This window comes from Schistocerca cancellata, chromosome 4 (genome assembly GCF_023864275.1).
Source record: "Schistocerca cancellata isolate TAMUIC-IGC-003103 chromosome 4, iqSchCanc2.1, whole genome shotgun sequence".
In the NCBI taxonomy this organism is placed as follows: Eukaryota; Metazoa; Arthropoda; class Insecta; order Orthoptera; family Acrididae; genus Schistocerca; species Schistocerca cancellata.
Genome location: NC_064629.1, coordinates 674,330,521 through 674,354,131, shown reverse-complemented (window position 1 = coordinate 674,354,131; position 23,611 = coordinate 674,330,521). Strand labels below are relative to the sequence as shown.

Sequence of the window (23,611 nt, the reverse complement as noted above, 5' to 3'; positions counted from 1 at the left end):
AGGACATCACTAGATTTCATGGATGGGTAGCCTACGATCTTCCACTATCGCAGTCCGAACAGCACTTACATTTTCTGGTGTAATGCCGGTAGATGGTCGTCCCGAACGTTCATCGTCATCAAAACATCAACAGATGTGCGGCCACTTATAAAACGTTTAAACCAGTCATACCTTTGTGCCTCATCCAAAGCGTTATTAGCTAATGCTTGCACTAACATTTTGTATGTTTCTGCGGCTGTTTTACCAAGTTTAAAACAGAAATTGATGCAGAAACGGTGTTCTCTCAGGTTCGTCATTGCAAAATCGGAAACACGACCAAATGTCACAATGGAAAACTGCCCGCCAACTGTAACCACGACCTCTTAGATCGAAGCCGCCTGGCATACTGACATAAGAAACATGAATTACACTGCTCCTAACGGCGTTTGGTTGTACTACCGTTTCTAAGCGCGGGTCATATAAAATTTTGGATGCTTCTGGTTAGCATCTCGAGTATTGTAAACAATATCGGCTTTATAATATTCCCTTACAGGATGGGATATTACCTTCACATCTGTCATGCTCCAGCTACCAGCCATACACACAAGTATTAGGGCAAACTATATTCTATCCCACTCTCCATTCTTGCCAAATTTATTCAAGATGGCGGCGATAGATATGGCAATGTCGCAATGATGTCATGATGGGAAGTTCAAATTTTGGCGGGAAGATAAGTCAATTGGGCTACCTCCGCTAACCTAACCCCCTCTCCCTTGTCCTGCCCCCAGAAAATGGCGGGAAGTTTAAATTCCATCAGGACAATGCAACACACCACGTCTACCTCTACTAACCTAGGAAAATGGCGGGAAAAAAGGTCACTTTGGCTACCTTCACTAACTACCTCCATCCAACTGCCATGTCTTCCTAGGAATTGGCGGGGAGAGGACTCAGCCTGTGCTGGGCTGCTGGATAGGATGGACGTAAGACTTTATTTTGCATGCAATGGTTATTTAAACAATTTGAGGCAGTAGTTTCATCCAGTGTGTCCACCATGAGGTCCGGAGTCCAACTGACCCAGTACACAGTACTGCCACCAGAGCGCATCATTGTCCCATCTGTGACATAATCCAAGATGGCGGTCTGGAGAGGAAAAATGGGGGGAAAATGACTCAGCCTGTGATGGGTTGCTGGATATGACCAATGTAAGTCTTCATTTTGCAGGCAGTCTTTATTTAAACAATTTGAGGCAGTACCACCATCTGGTGTGTCCACCACGAGGTCTGGAGTCCAACTGACCTAGTATATAGTACTGCCACCAGAGAGCGCCGTCGCCCCTCCTATGACATAATCCAAGATGGCAGTATCGAGGGGCAAAATGGTGGGAAAAGAATTCCGCCTGTTCTAAGCTGCTGGAGAGAGGAAAGAGTGTACTTTATTTATTTTGGAACAATGTATTTAGGATTTGACATAGTATATTTATTACACTGATACAAAACACTTGCTCTGATGTGCTTGGGGTCCCACTACACAGCACACAGAGCATCGAACTATATACTGAAATAATGCAGTACACATAACTACAGACATCCAAAGAACTCGTAAATTACCGAAATAATGCATTACACAGAATACAGACCTGAAAACTACTCGTAAATCACCGAAATAATGCAGTTCACTGATGTGCAGACAAGCAAACAACTCGTAAATTACCGAAATAATGCATATATAACGCTCTGCCAACTCACTCACAACCCATAAACAGCTGGAAATAATGCACTACACAAACACTCAGTGCACATAAAAGACTCTTTTGAACTATAGTCAATCGTGACGTATGCGAGGCTCCAACGCACTCATGCGTCGATGCCGCCTCCAGCCACCGCCGCTGCCGAGGCATGCATAGGTGTTCGTTCAGGTCTCGAAAGCATGAGGCGACGGCATCCCTTTCATACATGACACCTGAGAAATTCCTGTAGAAATATGTGCTCTTGTTGTTTGGAAAGAGAGCACTATTTAAGCACAGATGTGGGTGGGGACAAATCAGAACACTTATGTAAACAGAATTCGAAGCACTGTCCTACAGAAGAGAAAAATGGTGGAAATTTTTGGTATCCTACAGCTACTGGTCTGAAGATATGCTAATGCCATAGTGGCGGATGAGTGATGGCATTCCCGCCAGAGATGGGTGGTCTGCTTCAACTTGTCTTTGAACACTTGTTTTCTCAGAACTTTCCATAGATACCTTGCCTCCATCTTGTTCGAATCAGTTTGTAGACGCTCCTATGTTTTGGCAGCAAGGATGTCTTGTGAATGAATGGAGCATTATGATTGACTCTTACTGAATTTACCTGATGAATTACTGATTACGGGTTGGCAAAAAACCAGAACTTCAAAGCTCAGGTCATATCAAACCAAAGATTTATCTACAAGATGCAAATTCAACCTGCAGAAATGGTGCTTTGCTTTGTTGATGTGGAGTCTCACACAGGACTGATGGAATGTGTTGAACTTCAGCGATGTGCACTCTGTGAGATTGTCATAATCGTCATAAGCACTTTCTGATTGCAGAGACAGCAGAATCGAATGCAGAAAGACTAAATGTTCGTTATAGGTGCACAAACATTATTGTTGGGCACATACGAACGCTCATATGGAGCTTGCATGGGTCCCATACGTGCAAAAACATTCCATGCCTATCAGGATACTGCAAATATGTCTAACATAAACAAAAAACTTTTAACATCCACAAGAACTTCCCGCACCGTTCTTCTGCTGAATTATGTTGCGGATGATTTCCGCATGTATTTCAAATAACCGATACGCCTTCGAGTTGCAACGATACAAAAAGGAAGAGTGGAAAAATAAGACACAAAAGATATAAAGACATGTTTGCCACTAATGTCTCAGGAATGTGACAACGCATGATCGTATCACGGAAAAAGAATCCTGTTTGTTCCTTTATGTGCTTCGCATCACTCCTCAAAGCATGAAACAACCGAATATACCCCCCCACAGCTGTTCCAAAGAGTGTATGCACAACCAGTAGTAGTACAGTGCGCTCTGCAATTTTACTGTCTTAGGGCCCGACTAATACAGTAGGACCAGATAACCAACACATTAAGTATGACTGTTGCTACACTGTCAGAGGAGATGTGCTCTCTCTCAACTAATTTCCAGCTGGAGCTTAACTGCCGCAAAGAAGTAATACTGCGTTTGTTATTAATCTGCATATATCATACATTAAGCATAGTGAGGCTATGAAATGTCTTGAGAAATGTAAATCCTGCGAAAAAGGTTACAAATAAAAAATTATATTTTTTGCATATATTTAGTTCCATAAAAAATTGGCCCCTCTTTCGCTAACATTTATTTTTCAGAATAGTAGGGAAAAATTTCTGTGTAGAACTCCAACTTTTTTTTAACTCTGTGATATACGATTAGAACAAATTCTCTTTTCTCTTAAAAATGTATGATTCAGTGTTACAAGATGAAATTAATTTCAATTTTTTATTTAAAATCTGTATCTGTTATCACATTCGCGGGAAGTTGGGCTAAGATCCCCGCCCGGCAGTTCAGATTTAGGTTTTCCGTGGTTTTCATAAACCGATAAAGGCGAAAATTGTGATGCTTTCTTTAAGAAAGACAAAGCAGATAACTCAGTTATCGATGTGCGCTGTAACTGTTCGTTGCCCATTTTCTACATAGTTTTCACATCTATGGAAATACCATTTTTGACTATGTTACGATGATTTCAGAATGGGTCTCGGCCCGGAACAATTCATCGTGTGAATAAAAGAAAGTAAAATTTGCAACTTTGAACTGATTTTTCGTTGTACTGATGATTGTTTTCTTTCCACAGGAGCAACACATACCCAAATATACACATCAGAGACCCTCCTTTGTCGCATCTGTCCAGAAAACAGGTCCCAACAGTATACTTTTAATACTCTCGTCATGCTCTTCTTCCTTCCCTTCACCACATCACACTGAAATTGTACCCTGACTTTCCATGCGTATGCGTATGCGTGACTCCACGCAGAGGGTCCGGCACTAAATCTGCCTGCATCTTTTCAGCACTGACAGCAGGACCATGTACTATGGAGCCCTGTGTGGGGCTCCCCCTCTCTCTCTCTCTCTCTCTCTCTCTCTCTCTCTCTCTCACGCACACACACACACACACACACACACACACACACACACACACACACACACACAAACATCACACCACAAATACGCCCACGCACGCACGCACATCCACACGCACTTACACTCACACACACACACGCACACACACCTACACACACACACACACACACACACACACACACACACAAAAAGAGAGAGAGAGTGAGAGAGAGAGAGAGAGAGAGAGAGACGTGGACGTGTGTGCACACACACATACAAGCACACGGTGTCCCTGCGGTTTTCCATTTTTTATGCGGATTGATTTCTTCTCCCCTCTGAACTTGCCATTCTCCAGCCACCTACGCTTAAATCCAGTCTGGGCTGATGGAGGAAACACGTCGTACCCACATAAACACAAGCTGGTTAAACTGCTTTCTGAAGTCTTGGGAGACGTTGTCGAATTTCAGCACATGTACAATTTGTTCGTTGGAAATACCAAGTACCAACTTTCATCAGCGTCAGAGATTCGACTGATTCAGAGCACAACATGAACTAACTATTTGGAATATAAATATCGATACGTTTGAGCATTACCGTAACATAGAGCACATTTTAATTTTATTCTTCGAGCAGCGAGTCCCTGAATCTTCTTTTTGAGAACGTGAAGTACTAGAGAACTTTAGACTAAAGCTAAGTATGATAAACACTTGTCAAATACGTGAAATAAACATTGAGCTTCACATGTCAAAAATATGATCGTTAAGCTTAGTAATAACGCAATTATTGTTCAGAAAATACTCTAAAGCTACCACCTTAAACAGCCAAAACATATGTTACAATGAACAGCTGCATGGTCACCATTTTAGAATGTCCCTAAAAATGGCTGACGCACATTTTTTTTTCACTCATGTGTGTCATACATGTGGGACAACTTGCATATTAATCTGTAATTGAGATGAATGGTTAGAAACAGTCATCTTGCTTGCAGGTAGGTGTTGTTAATTATTACAGAGTCAGGCAAGCTGAAAAAGTAATACGGTTGTTCTTTGATGCCCTGAGATAGTTGCAAATTGTCCTTCAGCATGCGTGTGAAGAACGAGTAGTGGATCCGGACAATGTTCACACAGCGGCGACGCTTCACAAGTGGGAAAGCAGTTTCTTTGTTACCTCGACCTTCTTCGTAGTCCTAATCACTTGAGCGTGCTTGGGAAGCAACACGAAATGGGGACATTAGTGTAAGTAACGTGGAATGGAAGTACCCGTCGTGGAGTTATAACACCCACCTTTGGTTTATCAACTGCAAAGACGGTCTCTTATGGTACCTGTCTGCTATAAATTAATCGTTTTAATCAGACACCTTGTGACTGTCCAGTAGACAAGGGAAAGTCCCGTAAATTCTTTGAGGTTTCTGATCAGAAATTTCCACAAAAATGGTTGATCATGTCTTTGTCAATTGATGTTCCATGTAAATTCAAAATTCCCTTAATTCGTCAAAAACATCCCCGGTGAGACTGCGGATGGTATGAGAATTTTAAAAAAATGATCAAAGAAGAAAAGCACATAGCAAGAAAATAGTAGTTTCGTTACCCAGACGCTCGAGTAACTATGTGGTGATATACGGCAATTTCTTACTGTAAGAGGTTCTCCTGGAACTACATTCGGAAGGAGAAGGGTCCAAATCCCAGACCGGCCACACAGATTTCTAAGTCGCTTAATGTAAATGTCGAGAAGTCAATTTTCCTGTCTACTTTGTCCAATCTCAGCCTGTGTTCCGTTTCTAATTACCATATAGTCAACCAGTTGAGCTATCAGATTGAAGGGATTCTGATTCCTACGTTTCACCCACTGCTCCAAATAGTCTCGTAAATTTCTGTGGCATTAAAATCGAGTACTTTAGCCGGTCATTCGTGGTACGATAAGGTGCCTATATAATCGTCGATCGAGGAATGTATGCATGCAGCCTCGTGAACATGGCTTATGTCGTCTTGGAATTCGAGAATGTCCACGGTATACTCATCATGAAGATGTAAAAGGAAGGGTAACCGATAATGTTGACATAAACATACTGGTTCACGCCCATGGTAACCTGAATGAGTATGCTCAAGTTATGGTACGAAAAACTGCTCCAAAAAAACACAGAACCGTCTCCGGCCGGAAGTACGTCCTCCACGCACTGCCGTCGATGAACTCAAAGCGTCGCATCGTTTGAAAAGAGGCAAAATCTCGACTCAACGGACGATACTACACGCCCCCTGTCAGCCACTGTCCAATTTCTGTGTTGTTTGGCCCACTGAATACGTGCAGCTTTGTGTGAAGCTCTGTGCAAAGCCGTTAGCGAGGTGCCCGACTTTAAATGTCCATTTCACGAAGTTCCCTTCGCAATATTCGCTCGGAAACTGGTTGAGATGGATCAGTATTCACTGACAGCAGCAGTTCCTGTCCTGTTTGGAAGTGAATGTTATTAATAAGGTAAGGCACTCCACTCCCACGCCTCTCGGTTAGTATATTCTTACGATCACTTTTCTTACACCGTGATACGTGGGTGTGAGTGATAGCTGGCCGGTGTGGCCGTGCGGTTCTAGGCTCTGCAGTCTGGAACCGCGTGACCGCTACGGTCGCAGGTTCGAATCCTGCCTCGGGCATGGATGTGTGTGATGTCCTTAGGTTAGTTAGGTTTAACTAGTTCTAAGTTCTAGGGGACTGATGACCTCAGAAGTTAAGTCCCATAGTGCTCAGAGCCATTTGAACCATTTTTGTGAGTGATACACCATTCCTTGTATACGCGTTGGACAGTCTGCGTTGACACACCAACAAATCTGACAACTTCATTCACGGTATGGTCATGGGCACGTCCAAATACGATACCTCTTTTCTGTCATTCTGTAACATCTCCACGTCGACTCAGCTTACTTCGCTACAACCAAGTCGCGCGGAGTGGCCACCCGGTTGGAGGCGCCATGTCACCAATTGTGCGGGCCCTCCCGGCGGAGGTTCGAGTCCTCCCTCTGGCATGGGTGTGAATGTTGTCCTTAGCGTTAAGTTAGTTTAAGTAGTGTGTAAGTCTAGGGACCGATGACCTCAGCAGTTTGGTCCCTTAGGAATTCACACACATTTGAATATTTTTTGCTACAACCAACTGCCACATACAAACCACTTCACTGTCATGCCTTACGTACATCATTTACATCTTCCCTACAGAAACAGTCTGTTATTTTAACGGGGTGACTAATATTTTCCCTTAGAATTTATCTGTTCTGTCAACTGTCGTGCTCTACTCCATCCTTTCCCCATCCTTCCTCCTCGTTTTGACTTTTGTCGTCGAGCGATTTGTAGGTAATCTGCCGAAAGGTTCGACCACATCATGTCCTTGAGAATACGACTATCTGGCATCCTCACTAACAGATCTTTCGCCGCCGGGGGTGCTATTCAAATGGTTCAAATGGCTGTGAGCACTATGGGACTTAACTTCTAAGGTCATCAGTCCCCTAGAACTTAGAACTACTTAAACCTAACTAACCTAAGGACATCACACACATCCATGCCCGAGGCAGGATTCGAACCTGCGACCGTAGCGGTCGCACGGTTCCAGACTGAGGCGCCTAGAACCGCTCGGCCACACTGGCCGGCAGGGGGTGCTATTATCACTGTTGTTTCTCCTCTTTGTTGATGGGCGTGTGCATGTTTGACGTATGCCGTGTGATGCTGTATGTATTACACACAGCGTTCACACTTCAACAGGTGTATCTTGTGGGATATACAGGGGGTTCGGAAATTCCCGTCACAGTCTTCTAGGACTTCTAGAGGGGAGTGAGTAGATAATTTTTTGAATAGGAACTCATATCGGGAAACGTATCATTTCCGTGTTACAATCATTTGAAGGCATGTTGGTAACTCGACCACTTTTACAAATAATTGATTAGGCGTGATCCAGCACATCACTTGTTTCACAGTTCCACTCATTAATAACCAAAGAAATTGTTCGTGCACTCGTTGATAGGTTCTGCTGAACGCGATGCAGTACGGTCTCTTACAATTCGGGCGTGTGCAACTCCTTAGAACACTACAGTCACCCCTGTTCAGGGTGAAGGTACCCTTTCTCGAAGCTGTTGCGTAATTGTGGCCAAAAGGGTATACGATGGAGTCAGACGTTGTGGGGAATGATCTTGATAAAGGCGACGAGCAGCTCTTCCATTACCGTGAGCTTTGCCAGTCAGAAGGACCACGTCGTTGTAAACTGGAAACGTGTACTCAGTCATGTTTCTCGAACAACGAACCAGTTCAGAGAAATAGTATAGACGTCAAATGACATCAGCCGATCCGATGTAACCGCACTCCACCATGACTACCATGTTGCATACCTAGCTAGCAAACATGCTTTTCAAACAGCTGTATTCATTTCCCTCTGCAAGTCCTAGAAGTCTGTAACGGGAATTTACGAACAGCCTGTATCTACAAGATCTGAATTTGGGCACATGAGGAATTTTCCCTGCCCGGGGACAGGGTGTTTGAGTCGTCCTCATCATTTAATCCTCATTCGTGAAATTTGCTAGACTGAAATGTGGAAAGATTGGGACTTTGTACGGGCGCTGATGACCGCGCAGTTGAGCACCCCACAAACCAAACATCATCACCATGGGCACATAAAGCTCAAAGAGAAACATGCGATTACGTTCTAGTATTAAGATCGCTTTGCGGACTGAGTGCAGCCGACGATGTTGCACTTTCCACAGACCACCACGACATCTCTCTAGAACGTAGCGCACGGAAGCAGCAAACATTTCCTGTACGGAAATGTATCAAACCACACAACGGAGACTTTGGAGAGACCGCGTTGATACACCAACTAATCGGGAAATTTCATTCATAGTGTGGTAATGGGCACGTCCAAACACGATAGCTCCTTTTTTTCACTGTAACGTCTTCACGTTGACTCATCTTATAGAGCTGATTCCACACAACCGAATGGTAAATACACACCACTTGTCAGTGTCATGACTTACGTCAGCGGTGACATGACCGCCTATCTTATCTACAGCGTCCCAAACCGATCAGTGTGCATTTTTAAAGGGATAACTAATATTTTGTCTGGTAAGATGAACTGGAGTATTCCAGGAGCTTATAAATGAACTGAAGCCTGTAACTTTTGTACCCTACTACAAATCCTTGACGATCATTGTACATTGTGTGTAAAGTGAACGTAGTACTGAATTTCAAAAGAAGTTTTGCTTGCATAAAAGTGGCCATCGTTTCTAGCAGTGACGGAAGACGCAAGACGTAGGCAGCCGCTCGGAAACCCGTCTTCCCACGCGTATTCCGCAGCGAGGAGGAGTATAACTGTTTACGTCTAACGCGGACCACGCAGCCGATCCAGATTTGAAACTGGCGAACCTCACCGTAGGCTCAGGAATGTACGCAGCGCCGCTGCAGCTTATTATTTACCTCATCATTTTGTTCAGAAGATTGTTTATAAATACACTGAATCGTAGAAATCACTATAGATCGCGGAGTCAAGAGCCGAAACGAAATGCGTAACTAATAAACCTTCAAGTATCAGAAATTCCCAACGAAAAGTACAAATTCTTAGAGACTGATACAGTCAGGTAACAAGTTCTGGTAATGGAAGTACATAATTGGAGAAGAGACGAGTGGGGTGTTACTCTAGCTATTATTTGGTCCGCAAATCGGAAAAATCCACTGACACGAGCGACTCTGATAAAGAGCAGAGTCATAGAATGAAGGCTTTCACGGCCAGATGACATAGCTCCTGGTAAACCTTTCGGGGTGTGAGGTTGTGGTCCAAGAAATTCTTCTGTTCATGACGTTTCGTCCAGGACTGCGCTGGACATCCTCAGAGGCACTCCTCCGCTGAGTCTTGCTGACTGATCGGTCGGACGTCCGAGAGTGACATAAATATTGTAGGAACGGGGCGTGGTCAAGGTAACACGTGATGAGCAGAGATAATCCTTGTCAGAGATAAAACTTAACTATTTATTGTAGTCTTGTCAAAGATCGGTAAGATTTTACAGAGACATGACATCAGACCGGTCTTTAGACCAAAAAAGAAAATTAAGTCAAGTACTCCGATTTGTGAAGGATAAACGCACTCCTCTGTCTAAATGTGGTGTATACAACATTCCGTGTACGTGCGGTAAAGTTTATATTGGAACTACCAAGAGGAGCGTAAATACACCGCTAAAAGAGCACAAAAGTCTTTGCCGACTAGGAAAAATAGAGAAATCAGCTGTAGCAGAGCACGCTCTTCAGTCAGGAGCCCACGAAGTGAAATTTTATGAAACAGACATTTTATCTACAACGTCAGATTATTATCCGCGACTATGTAGAGAAGCCATTGAAATTTATAAGCATCAGGATAATTTTAACAGGAAAGAGGAGGCAATGAAACTTAGCGACATATAGACAGTAGCTCTGCAGAATCGCTAGACAGTTTTATCTTTGACAAGACGACAGTCGATAGTTAAGTTTGATATCTGACAAGGATTATCTCTGCTCATCACGTGTTACTTTGACCACGCCCCTTTCCTACAGTATTTATGTCACTCTCGGATGTCCAACCAGTGCACCATACACTCTGCCTCGCCTTCCGTATACGCCTCCCTTCCCCCATTCGGACCATCTATGACCTGATTCTTTTCCCCCATCTGCTCCTATTCCTCGAACATATCTGTATACTCTACACCTCCCGCCGCCTTGATCCCCTTATCCCCTGGTTGCCCCTCTCTTCTCCAACCCCCGCTCTCTGCCGCGCCTTCACTGTTGTATCCCCCCTACCCTCCATCTCTACACCCTCCATCTCCTTTCCCAAGATGACTTCCCTCAACTCCCCCTCCCGGATGATGCCCTCTCTCCCTCCATTTATCCCTCCTATCAACTCTGATCCTCATCTCCCCCTCCTTTCCTCTGTCCTTTCCCAGGCTCCCTCTTCCCCCCCCCTCCCATCCTGTTTTTTCCCTGCCTACCCTCTCTCTGCCTCCCTTCTCTCCCCCGAGTCCTTTTGCATTTCCTTCCTCCGTCTTTCCCCATTCCCTCTCACGTCTGCCCTGCTCCCCCACTTTTGAGTCGTCTCCCTCCATCGGTTCCCCCCCACACCTTTCGTTTTTCCTCTCCTCCCCCCTCTTTTTCCCCCTCATCTGTCCTGGTCCCCCCCCCCCCCCATTTGCTCTTGTCTGTGGTGTGCCGACTTTTTAGTGCAGTGTTTCCAGTGATTGTTAAGTGTTGTGTGTCTTTTCTGAAGTGTTGCGAATGGACATCATACTGCCGCTGGGTGTGATTTTTTTAACTCTTGCGAACAGAAACCAGACTGTCGTGTGTTTTTTAATTGTTGTCTACTAATATCCCTGTCTGTTTCCTGTGTATTTTATTATCATCGCCCACCATTTCTTTTATGTTTTAAAGATGTTCAAATATATGTGATATCTTATGGGACATAACTGCTAACGTCATCAGTCCCTAAGCTTACACACTACTTAACCTAAATTATCCTAAGGACAAACACACACACCCATGCCCGAGGGAGGACTCGAACCTCCACTGGGACCAGACGCACAGTCCATGACTGCAGCGCCTTGACCGCTTGGCTAATCCCGCGCGGCTTTTATGTTTTAACTTCCCACAATTTTCCGCCGTTTTATAATTTACGTCACCGTTTTATCGCCTGCTTTTATTATCTTATCTTCTTATGTTTTAAAAATTCTGTAGGCTGAAGAGCAGCGTACTAAGCTGCTGCCAGCCCGCCCTCTTCGGGGGGAATCGAAATCCAATAAAGGGGAAAAAAATGTCCTACCGGTCGGTCGGTCAGTCAGCGGAGGAGCGCCTCTGAGGACGTCCAGCGCAGTCCTGGACGAAACGTCAGGGACAGAAGAGTTTTTCGGACCACCACCTCACATTCCAAAAGGTTTACCAGCAGCTAAAGGGCAGAGTGTTATGGCCCGAGGCCTGGGAATGAGCATCTCGGAAAGGGCGAAGCTGGTCGGCTGTTTGCGTGCTGCTGTCGTGAACATCTACGGAAAGTGATTGAAGGACAGTGAAACAACAAATTGGCGACAAGGTGTGACGTGCACGCCTCATCACAGAACGTGGGTGCCGGATGCTTGACCGCAAGATAACGCAGGATAGGCGGCGATCTGTGGCAGGTCTGTCGACAGAGTACAACGCTGGCGCTAGTGTTTCGGAACACACCCTTCAGCGCACAATGTCGAACATGGTGCTCAGTAGCAGAGGACCCCTACGTGCTCCCATATTGACCCAGCAATCTCATCAACAGCGATTAAATGGGATCATCGAGACTAATGGAAACGTGTCGCCTGGTTGGTTAAATCATGTTTCTTGTTAAACCAGATCTATGGTCGTGTCTTGATATGCTGTCACTCAGGCGAATAGCTGCTATAAACATGCACCTCGCCACGGGACGATATTGCACTACGGGGCATTCACCTGAGCTTCTATAGCGCATAGGTAGTAATCGAAGGCACTATGTCACCTGTGGACTACATGCCCATTATTGCGGTCCACCGTCGTTCCTTCCTCGACACCGACGGCATCCCCCAGCAGGATAACTGTCGGTGCAGCAAGGCCAGACTCGTGCTGAAGCGGTTTGAGGAGCATGACACTAAACTCACATTGACGTCTTCGCCACAAAGTTCGCCTAACCTGAACTCGATGGAAGGCATATGGTAAAGCATCTGGTGCCAGCTCAGCACCCACAAACCACCGGCCCTTAATTTACAGGAACTGTGTGACCATTGCGCAGATAGCTGGTGCCACATACCCCCAGAAACAAACTAAGGACTTTTTGAATCCATGACATATACAGAGTGAAGAAAAATTCGTGCCCTCGGACTTCGCAACACGTTTCCTCACACACTAACAATAGAAAAATCTCTCTCGCAAAATTTAGTCTTGCGCATGTTTCCAGCAGTAAATGGACGTTAAATATTGGCAATCTGGCAACACTGTAATCACATGTACGGTAACTAACATTGTCAGCAAGTATCAGTAGTGGTGTGCAGTTGGTGCAGTGGGTGGTGTTTTGGATTAGCGTGCGGAAGGTCGAGGATTCGATTGGGGATCGAAGTGAATTTGTTTTTATTTGGTAAATGTGGTCTGCGTGGTACGGTGTCTAACGTCTTAATCGTCATACAGTGATTACAGTGGGTCTTCTATAAAACATTTGGGCAACGTACTATGAACACAGAAATGGAAGTACAATCGCTTTCATTGCTTAGCTTTTAAATAAGCCAATTGCACGATGTGGACGCGAATTGTATCGCACCACGGCATCTACTAGATTCCAAACCAGTTTTCTGTGTACCCTCCCCCAATGGTCTCGTTGATTAGTACCAGCTATTATTCTTGCCACGTTCAGCTACACTAGATTTCGTTAGGAATATACTACGTAAATGTCGGATACGTGTGGGTTAAGAAAATGTGTATATTACAGCGTTATATGGCAGAATGAAACTGGAAAATAAAAACAAATATACCTCGACCCAGAATCGAATCGCCGACCTCCTTCATGCTAACCCAAAACGCTATCCACTGCACCACCTACAGAGCACTAGACCGATGCGCTGCCAGGGCCAGTTACCGTACATGTGATTACAGTGTTGCCAGACTGCCGATCTTTAACATTCATTTACTGCCGGAAATATGCGTAGGACGAAATTTTGTGAGAGCTATTTTTGCTTGCTAGTATGTGAGGAGACGCGAAGACCGACTGCGCGATTTTCTCTTCAACTGCTGTATTGCAGTCCAAATATGGACCAAAACCCAATAAGAAAATACTCATAATGCTTTGGCTCATCAGTTTGTGTTCACTATGACAGAGGAATATTATTTGTATAGCATTTTAGGGCTGCAGATTACAGCTATCAGGAAAAATATCTATGTTTCTGTGTGCATTATGTCGAATGGATAATGGTAGAGTATGTTCTCTTCCAGCTATTGGATTATGGTAGAATACGTTCTCTTCCAACTATCCAATGACCCGAGGATGTCACTGTCTGTGATAAGGCATAATACGAACGTAGCTCCATACAAGGGGACATCCAAAAGTGAGTTGCACATTATTATGGCAGGCCAAGTAACTTTTATTGAATGCTGCACTACACTTCCATGTGACACAGAGACATGACACCATTTTTCAACATAATCACCAAATCTCTGTAAACAACAGTCGGAGAGTTCTACTAACCGTTCAGTTCCTCGACAATAAAAATCCTCGGTCAGAGAGCCATTGGAGAACAACTGTGTAAAGTTCTCATCGTCGGAAAGTCTGTTTCCCGTCATATATTCTTTCAGCCTGCCGAAAATATGGAATTCGCATCGTGGCAGATCCTTTCTTCACGATCAGCGTCACCCACGTCTGGGTGATCTTGGTCAAATTGTTGACACCATTTCATTACGGCTGGACGCGCCGTTGCATGTGGTTCATATACTGCCAGAATTTCACGATGAATCTTTGTGCAGTTTTAGGCGTTTTCCCTGCAAGAATCGTACTGTCCCGTGTACTTCCAGCTATGGAGTACGTTTCCAATTACGTCGTCATTTCACTCGCTCACTGCGATTCACCTGTTATCCGTACCTCAACAGAACTGCGCGTGCAGGAATTTTGGAACATCTACTCTCTTTTGACAATATGCCATTCTTGTTGTGCAATGACTTTATCGCGGGACGATACATGTAACTTGCTTTCTGAAGTCCCTACATATTTCTGGTGGGGTGAAACGCGGTTTTGCTTCTCATTCCATTTGATGAAAGTAACAGTAAATATAACGCAGAAATTTAGTGTCTCCTTTCTTCTTGTAAGAGTTCATCGGCCCGTGTTCAGAGAGATTACTAAAGACTGCTCTCTCCATGTAACAGGACAGGAAATCGTTCGTTACACATGGCTGGTGGTCGTAATTGTACCGAAATAATTGACAGTTTCCTATTGAAGGAAGGCTACCACGTAAGAAAAGTAAATAAACCAATGAACCACTAAAACATATATGTAAAGGTACATTTGTAGCTAAAGAGTTCTGAATTCAAGCCCCTTACTATTTCTGGTATCGACATGGGGAACGGTTAAACGTCACTGGCGACTGCTTGCTGCCGTTGCCATTGTGTGTCGGTCTGTACTCGTACATCAGCTTTTCTCTACACTGCCTCCAGTAAGATGCATCTGTGGGGTTATTTTATGTCAGTTTAGCTGAAACCAATATTTATTGCGTCTAGTTGCTTTAGCAGAAGAACGCCGACAGACTATAGAAATCACGTAATCCAGAACTACAATAATCCAGCCACCTTAAAGTGAATTCGATGGACTATCTTACAGCAATGTACCATGTGTCTTATTGCTAATGGCTCAAAGTTCGCGCAGTAAAAGCATCTTCTCAATATACGTCATTTTTCATATTTTTGATCAGAACTTGCCCGTTTTGTGGTGTGGAACAAATTGTGCTCTTAAAGTAAATTTTTGTAGTTACATGTTCGTACCCCCATTATTTGCTTAGCTAAGCACTAGAAAGCAGTAGAGCTTTTCCCCAAATATTTTATGGGTCATATATGTGAAAAGTTATAGTGGCCTGCCAACTAATTCAGCCTATAATAATAATAATAATAATAATAATAATACAGTTAACAAAACAGAGCGTACAGAAAAAATAAGAGTAGCTATGTTGAGGACTTCTAAACAACAATGTAACTGCATTCATTTAATTACTGTTTATGAAACTACGGAAATGCTTTATTTAGTGACAATGCACATTTTCCTTTGTTGAGTAAAAGCATTAACAGCGACCTAAAATTCGAAGTTTTTGTGCACTTTCGTTTTGATTAGTATCCAAAATCAGCCACTTCTCTACATTAGCAAATTCCTTTCTCTGTCGTCTTTTGTCTTGTTTGTTTATCACTCGCACAAATGTGTTGCGTGCATGCACATTCAACAATTCCTTTCGTATTTGACACTTAACTTCCTGACGTTTCACACTTGCACCACAATACATTTGTCAAGCGTTTGGTGTATGTGTTTGAATATTGTTATATTTTCGCCACTCCATCGGTTGTTGTAGTCTTGTTTGTCTTCCTTGTTTCGAAATAACTTGCATCATTTCACCTCGGTGTTCGTGGTATTGCCAACTTATCAGTTACATTTAGTGTTTATTTACTGTGCAGACTACTCATATTCGAATCGAAGACTTCCAGGAAGCTGCACTCGGTGAAGGTACTTGTCAATGGGAAGTCGTTGTCAGAAATGTTAATAGCGGTGGGTGCAACTCAAGAAAATATCATGGGAACCTTCAAATTCACTGTATAGATAAAAAAATCTGGTACATAACGTTGATAGCTTCTGAGACTGTTCATGAATAATTTATTGTATACAGAAAAGTCGCATATGACAGAACTGTTACAAATGGAAAAGGATACGAAGATGATGAATGCCTGGTACAATTACTGACAGATGACTCCACACATAATTAAATGTAATACCTTACGAGTAAATCGACAAAAATGCCCATTTTGATAGATTATACCACTCAACAGCAATTAGCGGAATCAGTAACCACCGCTAAGTATCTAAAGATACCACCAATCTGGAGTCATTTAAGTAAAACGACCACATAATGGTAGTTGAGACGAAGGCAGATGACACACTGAGATAACGAGATGAATCTTCAGGAAATGAAATTTATACATAAAGGAGATCGCTTCCGAAACCATTTACTCGTCTATTCTTGACTATTTTTCATCAATGTTGGACAATATCATGCTGAATTTGTGGAAGAGATACAACTCAGGGAAGAACTGGGAGATCTGCCTCGGTCTGTTTAGGTAGAGTCAAAGAGTCACAGAACTGCTCAACAAATCCGGCTGATAACGAAAAAAGACATTTCTGTGATTGCATAGCCAGAGTCCGATCGAATAAAGAACTATGGAAACGATTACTGTAGTTATGGTTTCAAATCCAGAGACTATATTGATACAACAATTCACGGTAGTCTGTTATCTGCAAGCCCCTTCATCTCTTCATAAATACTGCAAGCGGCATCCATTTACAACCGATTGCTGTCCTCAAGTCCTTTTTCTCGCTGTACCCTGTGCAGTCCCCCCCCCCCCCCCCAAATTTGTGCCATAAATTTCTTTTCTTCTCAGTTAGATTCGCTGTCTTCTCATCAATTATTCAGCCTGCAGATCTGATCTTCAGCACTCTTCTGTGGTACAGTCACGAAGATTAAATGAGTAGGCGTAACACTGCAAAGCGACGTGAAATGGAATGAGCACAGAGGTCGGCTGTAGGGAAGGTGAATGGTCTGCTTCAGTTTACTGGGAGGTGTAAGAAAGTGTAGCTCACCTATAAAGGAGACCGTGTATATAACACTTCCGCAACCCATTCTTGAGTACTGCTCTGTTTGGGACCCCCACGAAGTCAGGTTAAAGAAAGACATGGAAGCATTTTAGAGGCATGCTGCTAGATTTCTTACAGGTACGTTAGATCAACACACGGGTATTACGGTAAAGATGTGGACTCAAATGGGAATCCATGGACGATAGAAGACGTTCTTTTCACGAAACACTGTTGAGAAAGCTTACATAACAGCTATTTGCGATAAGCTGCACAACGACCCTACTGCCACCAACATACATTTCGCGTAAGGACTTTGAAGACAAGATAATCAGGACTCGTAAGGATGCATATAGACAGTCATTTAGTCTCGCACCATTATCGAGTGAAACGGGAAAGAGAATGGCTAGCAGTAGTTCAAGATACCCTCTGCAATGCACGGTATGGTGGCTTGCCGACAATGTATGTAAATGAAGATCATGAATGAAACACACACAACACTGGTGTTATTCTACAGTATTTATTATTTGTTAAACCATCTAGTTTCCGGCTGTTACGCCATCATCAGGTACAAGGATAAGTACTTGGTGCAGTGAAATTTTATTGGATCACTGATTTTAAACTAGTGCATGTATCGAGTATCTCCATTTTCAGAGCTGGAAATGTCAATGTTAGAATTAGGAATAGAACAAGCGGGATTATTTCAGTGTAAATACGATGTAAGATTATTTAACTAAGATAAAACATGTGATACATTAACTAATGAACTGTAGACAAATTACAACAGTTGTACATAGAGGAACATAACTGAACAATAAACTTTGGTGTCATATTCCAAAGACGTGGCTGAACAAAATAATCTTGCCTTTCATAGATCCTAAATTACAAACAGATGAAATATAATAGTGATATTAACCAGGTGAATTATGCAGCTGTGATTATACAAAGTAATTTTTTTTAACACAACTAGAGAATTATAGTACATGAAATAAAGGAAATGGACTATATGAATAAGAGGGGTAATTAACAACATGTCCTTAATGGGATCATGAGTAGTATTTACAGTTAGAAGTGGCGAGTGAGGAAACTGTGTCTGATCTTTCAGCACTAAGTTTGAGCTGCTGGACATGTGTTTACTAATTTCCATTATTTCAAGACAGTTCATCTTTCTTCCTTTGGGGATGTGATGTAATACTTCATGTTTAACCTCGTAACTCTGGCCTTCTTTAAGCAGGTGGTCTGCAAAAGTAGAATCTCCTTTTATAATTTCCGACTTCTCTGGTGTCCTTCATGAGGGTACAAGTTGCCCTGCCAGACTGATCTATATAAAACTTGCCACAGTTATAAGTAATTTTATATATTCCATTCTCTTACAAAGCTCTAGTGCTGTATTTACCATTGGGCAAACAGTGTACAACAGTGTTGTGCACATAAAATGATGTTTTTCCGTTCCTGGATTTAAGATGTCTGGTCTGGCTAAATCTGGTGAGACTTTTGCGAAGTATGGAATTGTGCGTCATTTACTGCATCGTTAAGGTGGTGGGTCAAGGACAGGGTAAAGAAGAGAGTACACCAGTTGTTTCTGCGAATTACGTTGTCCACTAACATAGAAGTATAGCCATTATCTGTTGCTATTTATTTGACACAATTTAATTTCATTTGAAAGCTGGCTGTACACATGGGGATGTATAATAGGCGATCTTATCATAGAATGAATGGCAGCATGTTTATGGGTCACTGGGTGTTGAGAATTGGCTGGTATTACTATATTTGTGGTGGTAGGTTTCTTATAAATCTTGAAAGTATACATACACTCACTGACGTCTATGGTTGAATGTAAATAATTTATGCAGTGAATTTTATACTGATGTGTTTAGAATTTAGTTGCTTCAGGAATTTTTGAAGTTGTCTGGTAGTATCTGTCCATAAACACAACACATCATCAACATACCTAAACCAGTATCCAACCCTGGAAGAGAGTGGATTATTTTCCAAAAACTGTGTTGCATAATTCATACTTATCATAGAACCTGATGATGGCGCAACAGCCGAAAACCTGTTCATGTGATAAATAACAAATATTGTACATTATTACATAAGTGTTGTGTGTGTTTCATTCGTAATTTGTAAAATATTCTACCAAGAACAAACGGAACAGTCAATCAGTGCAATTAAAGGTAGATGTATATGTACCATATTCCAAAGGCTTGTATGCTCTTCTTGTCAGAACTGTTTATTCATCGTGTACATTATTTGTCGGTATTAGAATTATAGCAAGCATCAACGCTCAAGGTTAACATTTCGAGCACTTTAAATGACAGTCATAATAATTACGGGTGTACAAGAGAAGATTTTTATTATGAGGCGTTTTCTTATGAAACGAAATAAGATAATCTATTCACAAAGGGCAAAGTAATTCGTCATGAACTCCAGGAAACAAATGTGCGATTGGACCATACGGTGAGAGCTGCGCGGCAGCGGCTGCGCAGCGTGGGGTCTGACCTGTGCGGCGGCGTGGTTCTCCTTGTCGAGCAGGAACTCGACGGACTTGGCGCGCAGGGGTGCGCCGGCGGGCGGGGCCAGCTGGTGTGCAGAGTCGGCCGCGTCCGCGGCGGGGGCGGCGGGGGCGGCGGGGGCTGCGGGGGCGGCGTCGGCGTCGAGGCTGGTCTCGAGCAGGCGGCGCGCGGGGGCGTGCGTCTGCGGCGGCAGCGGCGGCTTGGCGCGCAGCGGCACCCAGCGCACCAGCTGCTCGCCGCCTTCGCCCTCGCCGCCGCCGTCGGTCGCCCGCTTCGCGCCGGCCGCCGCTTCCGCACGGCCGCTGCCGGCTCCGCCCTTTCCCTTCTCCCTGTCCTTGCCCTTCTCCCTGTCCTTGCCCTTGTCCCGCTCGCGGTCGCGCTCCTTCCTGAAGCGGTGCAGCGAGAAGCGCTGCAAGAAGTGCGGCAGGCGCGACGACTTGCGCTCGGCGTCGCCGCGCCAGCTCACCTCGGACACGAGCGGCCAGAAGTGCACCTCGCGCGGCGGCTGCGGAGAGCCCGTACCCGCGCCCGCCATGTCTAGGCACGAGACACGCACTGGCCGCCGCCGCTACTGCCCGCCCAGCCTCTGCCGCCACGTCCCCCCTCCACCGCCCCCCCCCCCCTTTCGCTCCGCCACGCACCCGGTGCCGTTAAATTTAACCTCCCGGCCGGCCCACCCTCGTGTCTTCACGTTTTACGCCGCGTCTTCTAATTTTAACGCGCCCGACTGCTCTACTCCTGCTGCCTGAAATTTCGATCTCGAACACTGGAACCGGCTAAGGCGAGGTTGTCCATCGCGTTTCTAAACTTGCGTGAACAGCACGAACCGCAGCTGTTGGCGGCCTTCCAATTCGGTAGTCCTGTTTATCGTGATACACAAAAGTTCGGCCCGAAATACACGTGGAACGAATGAGAGGTCGAAACTGATCATTCGCACCGTATCTCCTTCGCTGTAGCTGCTCCCCGCCTCTGGAACAAGCTGCCTTGCACTCTGCGCACAATTCAATGACCTGCTACTTTTAAGAAGTTGGGGCAATTCCTTCTGTCACCCTCATAAACTTTTCTCAAAAATTAAGATATACGGCTAATTTTCCCTATGTCAGATAGCAAAGCTAGTGCTCCTCTCTTCTTCCAGTTACGCTTCTCTTTCCCTTTCTCTACTCTATAAGTGACACCACCTTCTGTTCCCTTACATTCATTAACTGTGTGTTATCACCATCGTTCTTGCTTCCTAGTCCACCCAATTCTCTCATGCTCGTTGTTGCTAACTCTCACAGTTAAAAACCTACCACATCTTAATCTCTAATTATTCTTGTACTTATCGGGTAAGAATATAAACTATGTACGTTTTTGTATGTACTACTGTAATTTTTTATTTCTACACTACTGGCCATTAAAATTGCTACGCCACGAAGATGACGTGCTAGAGACGTGAAATTTAACCGACAGGAAGAAGATGCTGTGATATGCAAATATGCAAATGATTAGCTTTTCAGAGCATTCACACAAGGTTGACGCCGGTGGCGACACCTACAACGTGCTGACACGACGAAAGTTTCCAACCGATTTCTCATACACAAACAGCAGTTCACCGGCGTCGCCTGGTGAAACGTTGTTGTGATGCCTCCTGTAAGGAGGAGAAATGCGTACCATCACGTATCCGACTTTGATAAAGGTCGGATTGTAGCCTATCGCGACTGCGGTTTATCGTATCGCGACATGGCTGCTCGCGTTGGTCGAGATCCAACGACTGTTAACAGAATATGGAATCGGTGGGTTCAGGAGGGTAATACCGAACGCCGTTCTGGATCCCAACGGCCTCGTATCACTAGGAGTCAGGATGACATGCTTCTAATCCACGTGGCTGTAAAGGATCGTGCAGCCACGTCTCGATGCCTGAGTCTACGGATGGGGACGTTTGAAAGACAACAACCATCTGCACGAACAGTTAGACGACGTTTGCAGCAGCATGGACTATCAGCTCGAAGACCATGGCTGCGGTTACCTTTGACGCTGCATCACAGACAGGAGTGCCTGCGATGGTGTACTCAACGACGAACCTGGGTGCACGAATGGCAAAACGTCATTTTTTCGGATGGATCCAGGTTCTGTTTACAGCATCATGATTGTCGCATCCGTGTTTGGCGACATCGCGGTGAACGCACGCTGGAAGCGTGTATTCATCGCCATACTGGCGTATCATCCGGCGTGATGGTATGGGGTGCCATTGGTTACACGTCTCGGTCACCTCTTGTTCGCATTGACGGCACTTTGAACAGTGGATGTTACATTTCAGATGTATTATGACCCGTGACTCTATCCTTCATTGGATCCCTGCAAAACCCTACATTTCAGCAGGGTAATGCACGACCGCATGTTGCAGGTCCTGTATGGGCCTTTCTGGATACAGAATATGTTCGACTGCTGCCCTCTCCAGACCTCTCACCAGTTGAAAACATCTGGTCAATTGTGGCCGAGCAACTGGCTCGTCACAATACGTTAGTCACTACTCTTGATGAACTGTGGTATCGTGTTGAAGCTGCATGAGCACCTGTACCTGTACACGCCATCCAATCTCTGTTTGAATCAATGCCCAGGCGTATCAAGGCCGTTATTACGGCCAGAGGTAGTTGTTCTGGGTGCTGATTTCTCAGGATCTATGCACCCAAATTGCGTGGAAATGTAATCACATGTCAGTTCTAGTATAATATATTTGTCCAGTGAATACCCGTTTATCATCTGCATTTCTTCTTGGTGTAGCAATTTTAATGGCCAGTTGTGTATATGTAAGCCGGCCAGAGTGGCCGAGCGGTTCTAGGCTCTACAGTCTGGAGCCGCGCGACCGCTACGGTTGCGGGTTCGAATCCTGCCTCGGGCATGGATGTGTGTGATGTCGTTAGGTTAGTTAGGTTTAAAGTAGTTCTATGTTCTAGGGGACTGATGACCTCAGAAGTTATGTCCCATGGTGCTCAGAGCCATTTGAACCATCTATATCTAATAAAAAGTGGTTATCATAATGCATGTCATTCAAAATATACAGATGTAAGAGAGGGCCTAATGACTCTAATTTTATCAAGTTAAGTAAGTAAATACATATCTAACGCTTAAGTATATTGTCAGGTAAACTTGTTTGTACTTTTGCACTTTATTAGTCTGCTACATTTACATCAGCGTGACTGATCTCACTTAAGTATTTGGCAGAGAGTTCATTGAACCACTTTCAGGCTGTTTCTCGAAAAATAAGTGACAAAAATGAAAACCTAAATCTTTCCGTCCTCTGATTTGTCTTATTTTATTACGATGGTCTTTTCTCCATATATAGGTGGACGTCAACAAATTATTTGGAAATTGGTGGAGAAAGTTGCTGACTGAAGTTTCGTGAAGAGATCTCGCCGTAATGAAAAACGCGTTTGTTTTAATGGTTACCATCGCAACCCGCTTGCAATATCGGTGACTCATAGTCCCCTATTTCGCGATAATACGAACAAGCAGAAATTCTTTCAATTTATTTCTATGACCACCGTCAATTCTATCTAGAAACGATCTCGTACCACGCACCAGTACTCTAGCAGAGGGCGGACAAACGTTGTGTAGGCGATATTTTTAATAGATTTATTGCAGCTTTTAAATGTTCTGCCGATGGAACGCTGTC

At 44.1% G+C, this 23,611-nt stretch overlaps 1 protein-coding gene across 1 annotated transcript in view; it reads right to left on the bottom strand.

Annotated features, from left to right (window-relative positions):
• LOC126184377 (uncharacterized) overlaps positions 1–20,494 on the bottom strand; it is a 704,935-nt gene extending 684,441 nt beyond the window's left edge. The window contains exons 1-2 of the mRNA XM_049926761.1: positions 20,317–20,494; positions 19,946–20,199 (exon numbers count right to left, since the gene is read on the bottom strand). Of these exons, the coding sequence (XP_049782718.1) occupies positions 19,946–20,199; positions 20,317–20,494 (432 nt within the window). The remainder of the gene's footprint in view (positions 1–19,945; positions 20,200–20,316) is intronic.
• Between the last annotated feature and the right edge of the window lie 3,117 nt (positions 20,495–23,611).